Raw genomic sequence first — 5,382 nt, forward strand, 5'->3', positions numbered from 1 at the left:
TATTTCATGATAAAACAATGTTTTAATGTTATATTTATTGTTTTTATATGTTATTGAACAACTATTTTGATCCTTTTTAATGTTATTTTTTTTGGTTTTGTCAATTTCCAAGAATATTTTTTTTTAACATTACGTAACAAATATTTTTTTATTGAAAATATAAATATCAGACATATTACAGCCCCACACAGGTTTAATTCATTTAATAAAGTATAGTCAAAGTATTTATAATTAAACATAGACACAAAGATTTTTAAATTTTTTATTTAATGGAGATGATACACTGGGCAAAACCAAATGATACATATATACCAAACACACACTAAAAATAACTGATACATTGGCTAAACCGTATGTATCATGTACACTATGTTACCCTATAATCCTTAAATTTTACATGATATTTAGGTAAATTGAATAGCATAGTTATATGAATTGGTATTATTTTTTAAAAGTAAAGTTATTTACTGTATATTTCAAGAAAAGCATATCAAAAAAAGCATTACACAAGTTAAATTATATAAAATCACATGATACATGATTTATAGTCATTGTACACAATAACCTCAATAATATTTTGTATTTTTTATCTAATGGAGATGTATCATTGTGCAAATCAATGATACACACTAAAAGTACATGATACACTAGATAAACAATGTGTACCAAAAACACACAATAAAAGTACATGATACACTAGATAAACAATATGTATCATGTACAATATGTTACGTAATAATTCTTAAATTTATATATCTTACTGTATCATAAGATTTATAAAATTTTATATTAAAAACTTGACACAAGTATATTTATCAACACCAATAATAACAAAGTATTTATAATCAAAAGCAGGACTTCAAATTTAATTACCACATGTTTGTAAGTTTATTTATCTAAACACAAAGTGTTCAATTTGCAGTTGTAATGAAAACTGAAATTCATTAAAATGTTTACGTTATAAATTATTCTTGATATCATAGAAACATTACGACTAATTTACTTCTCTTTTGGGTAGAAAGTACAAGTTCTTCTGTTGTTGCCTTCTTGTCCACATTGTCCACAACAGTTTGTGTTCACCGAAATCTTTTCATCTGCATTCTTTCTTCTTCTTTTTCTTGGTCGTCCAGATGATCTTCTGTATCTAGGTGGATACACAGTTTCAGCTACCACGTGTTTAGGATCTGACCAATCTTCCTTATCTGGCATTGGTACCATTGGAAATTCATAAGTTTTTGCCAACGCATCAGGCTTGTAATAACCAGAGCAATACGGATTCATATCGGTGACATTCTTTTTTTTCAATACAGCGATTGCATGTGAACAAGGTATCTCATCTAGTTGAAATCTACCACAAGAACATACTTTCCGCTCAAGACAAACAATATATCTTCTTCCATTTTCATAAACTGAGAAAATAAATTCAGATGATGGAACAACCTGTGTACATTAAAAATTTTAAATATATAATTTTTAAAAAACAAATCATGTTAAAAAAATGCAGAATGATACACTGAATTAGATATATATAATATAAAGTATTATATAATGATACATACCTCCATTTTTGAACTTTTAGCCGCGTTTATAATCAACAATTCCTCAAATTTTCTACCTAATGTGTCCTTTGTGTATGTGGCCACTTCTCTGTTTTTGCAATGCCAAGATCCAAAAAGAATTCTAACCTCTTCCAAGAATTCTAATATAGTTAATTGGCGTGCTTCAACAAGACAACCATTGATACATTCTGCAATGTTTGAAGTCATCATTCTACCTTTGTTTACTGTTGCATGAACTCTTGACCACTTTTCGTAACCTGAATATTCAAGGTACTCCTTAACCCTGTGATCAATTCTATCAACCTTAGCCATCAACTTATCAAAATCTTCCTTTCTATATGCCTTGGCCATAGAGTAGAATAGATCACTTATGGCCTTTCTGCTCCTTTTGAAGTTTCCACATACATTCTTCCAAAGATGCCAGATGCATGCATAATGAGGTACATCGGGGAACACAATCCTTACACTCTTCATGATACTCTCATTTCTATCTGAAACAACACACATATCTTTTCTATCGCCAAATGCATGTTTGAACTGTTCGAAAAACCATGTCCACGAACAATCATTTTCGGTGTCAACAACACCATATGCCAATGGAAATATGCAACCTGATTACACACACATTATATTATTTGATACGTAATATATAAAAAGACATCATTACTATAAATAAAAAATACCTGCGCCATCAAGTGTGCTTGCTGATACAAATGTCCCTTTGTAAGCTCCACTCAGATGTGCACCATCCACAACAACTACTGGTCTGCAGTATTTAAATCCCCTAATGAATGGTCTTAAGGCGATGAACAGATACATAAATTCATCCTCTTCAGTCTTATGCATTCTTATATAAGAATCTGGATACACAGTTTTTAACATGTGTATGTATCGCGGCATCCGTCTATATCCTGCAGATGGTTTTCCCCTAATCATGGAGAGTGCACGTTCTTTAGCACGCCATGCTTGCTGGTAAGATATTTCAACCCCATAATATTCTCTAATATCATCAATTATATCTCTTGGAGTATAAATTCGTTTATAATTGACCAATTTTGGAGCTGTCACTCCACTTACAAATCCGACTGTTGCTTGGACTTTGGTTAATACCCTCTCCCTCATCGGACACGTATGTTCACTATTGAAATTTCTAACAATGAATATATCAGATTTTTTCCTGCAGGACGCCTTCATAGTCCAACCACATTTGTCTGAAAAGCATACCAACACATAGCTGCGTACATTTTTTAAGCATATTAATACATATATCAATTGCATCATATAATATATTCAACAATAATGTTTAAAGTAATCAAACAATGAATTACACAAAAAGTATCAACCAATTTTTAAGAAAAGTATCAAAATTTAATGAAAAGTATCCACTAGTTGTGATATGACTGTTTAAATTGATACAGTCCTTACTATATCAGTAGTAGTATATTCAAGTATCAAAAATAGTTATTTCAATGTATCAAAACAAACTACTGAAATGGTGATACATTAAACTATAAAAGAACATATGAAACATGCAGGTTTTCATATAAAATAGTAATGTTTCGTGTACTAATTAAAATATAAAAGAACAGCTGATACATTAAAATATCAAAACACTGTCATACCTTTGTTGATCAGACCACTTTACTTTGCAATTGAAGTTGTTCTTTATCTTATATTTCGTCATCACATCTACAAGTGTTGCTTTATCCTTATATATCTGACCTGTTTTCACATCAACAATATCTGAATTGATTATAACATTTGCAACTCCAACTTCTGCATTTTCATGTGAATCAAATAAGCTAGTTTCAACCATTGCCAAAGCCTGTGTATCATGTGTTGTGCCTTCTACACACGTTATTTCTCCACTTGTTCCATCAAAGTTATGTACAGTACCACTATTCTTTTCAATTGTGTCAATACATAATGGATACACTGAAAATCCAGGCTCGTTTTTTTCAGTTCAAAATATAGTTTAACACTCATATCGTTCTTAAGTTTCATCAGACAGGAGTTACCTTCTACAATGTATCGAATTTCAATTTCTTTCCTTGATACATCAATATCCAACTCGGCTGCAATTGCTGCTTGGAGATTAGAAAACGAAATTGAATCTCCAACAACGATTTCGTCGATTTTGTAAATTTCATACTGCAATTCGTTCACCCAAATTCCGGAATGTCTCATCAAAATCGAAGTATTCATCTTGAAAAATCAACTGTAACAACAATAAAATTACTGTAGTTCCAAATTTAACAGATTGTTAAACAAAATTGTTTTCAAAATAGATGATATAATCTTTGATTTTCAAAATTTGAAATTAATATCCAATTAAGTGCTGATTTTATGCTGATTTATGATCTGTTACCGTGAATTAAGCTTTATTATTAACAATATTAACTGTACCGTTTTTTCCCCTTTTTTTTCTTAACAGTTTAAAATTACCATGTATCATTTACCATTAATCAATAGATTATAAAGTATCACGGCTCAATAAATTTATGGGATTTTTTGTAAATACTAAATTTGTCGGAACAGAATGTAATTATTGAATTACACTATGGGATTCCTTATATACATTTTCTATGCACAAGTGTTTTCATTCAAAAGTGACTATTTTTGTATATATGCATTTCATATACTAGTGATACATTTCCTATATATTTTTGTATATGCATTTTTTTTTACATATAAGAGAAGCTTCATTAATAGGAATTTGTGTGGAAAAAATGTAATCCTTACTAATTTTTTTGATGTGAGCGTTACCCTTGGGCATTAAAGTTCATATCCATTCTGTTAATTTGAGTTTATTAGAAAATGTCATCTAATTTGATTGTTTGAGCTGAAAATTGAAGCACAAACTCAACTAGGGGACGTGGAGATGTTTTTCCTAGGTTTTCTTCCAGGTTGTAACTTGATTTTGAGTTACAGTATATCAAAAGAATAAGAAATTGAAAGGAGCTCATATCTCTAATTTAAATTGATTTGGAAAAAATTTCACGTGATTTGCATCAAATTAGAATAGCAATTGTGCTTTTAATGTGGGTTAGAAGTAGACAAGAAACATGACAAATCGATTGATCTTTTGTTTTTTAAAATATAAAAAGAGGCAAGACTAAGTGGTAGAGCTGATCTAAGTTTGGTTGTTTTATCAACTTTTCATTTGCCAAATATTCATGTCTCTAAATGTTATGTTTAGCCTTATTTCTTTGGATTCTTGTTTTTTAAAAAATATATATATATATGGAGTAGTGGTCAATCCTTTTTAATTATAAATAATAAAAATACTAATCATGCAAAATCTTGTCCGGTATCACTATCCTCGCATTTTCTTTACGTTTGTGTGACATAAATTATTATTTGTTCTTTACGTGTTTTAGGGAAAGTACTCATACAGTTCTACCAGCTTCCACTAGCTATATGATAAACTTTATGTACGGCCACTTCTCAAAGTAATATAAGAAATTATTTAGGGTAGTGTTGAAAATATTTCTGAATTTGATGTAAAGTATTAGTTATATTCATAAATTATTGACAGTTTCGAAATTATTCATTTATTTGATTAATTAAATTTAATTACATTTTTGATGACCTCTAAAAAAATTCTAAGGGTTCGCCACTAAAATTATGTACTACTATTTTTTTGAAATTTTATTTTGTTGGCTCATTTACATGTTTATATTTTTATTTTTTGAACCTCCTAAACGAAAATTTTGGATCCGACAATGTGTAATGGCATGAGACTCTTAATAAAAGCCCGAGAGAAGTGTAAAAGAGCCCTAAACTTGATGAGAATTTAAGGTATATTTTATTAATGTCACAA

The 5,382-nt window shown here is 29.7% G+C and overlaps 1 protein-coding gene across 1 annotated transcript; it reads right to left on the reverse strand.

The window, feature by feature from the left end:
* Nucleotides 1–999: 999 nt before the first annotated feature.
* On the reverse strand, nt 1,000–3,764 carry LOC107010260. The gene is made up of 5 exons (XM_015209506.2): nt 3,578–3,764; nt 3,182–3,281; nt 2,243–2,793; nt 1,560–2,170; nt 1,000–1,440 (listed from the first exon to the last, which is right to left on the reverse strand). The coding sequence occupies exons 1-5, from the start codon at nt 3,762–3,764 to the stop codon at nt 1,000–1,002; spliced, it is 1,890 nt and encodes a 629-aa protein (XP_015064992.2).
* Nucleotides 3,765–5,382: the final 1,618 nt, after the last annotated feature.

This window comes from Solanum pennellii, chromosome 2 (assembly GCF_001406875.1).
Source record: "Solanum pennellii chromosome 2, SPENNV200".
Taxonomy (NCBI): Eukaryota; Viridiplantae; Streptophyta; class Magnoliopsida; order Solanales; family Solanaceae; genus Solanum; species Solanum pennellii.

Coding starts and splice junctions, on each gene's coding strand:
- LOC107010260 (XM_015209506.2), bottom strand. CDS start 3,764: ATGAATACTTCGATTTTGATGAGACATTCCGGAATTTGGGTGAACGAA. Junction 3,282..3,577: donor AATTCGATACATTGTAGAAG/GTAACTCCTGTC, acceptor ATGTGAAAACAG/GTCAGATATATAAGGATAAA. Junction 1,441..1,559: donor CTAAAAGTTCAAAAATGGAG/GTATGTATCATT, acceptor TAATGTACACAG/GTTGTTCCATCATCTGAATT.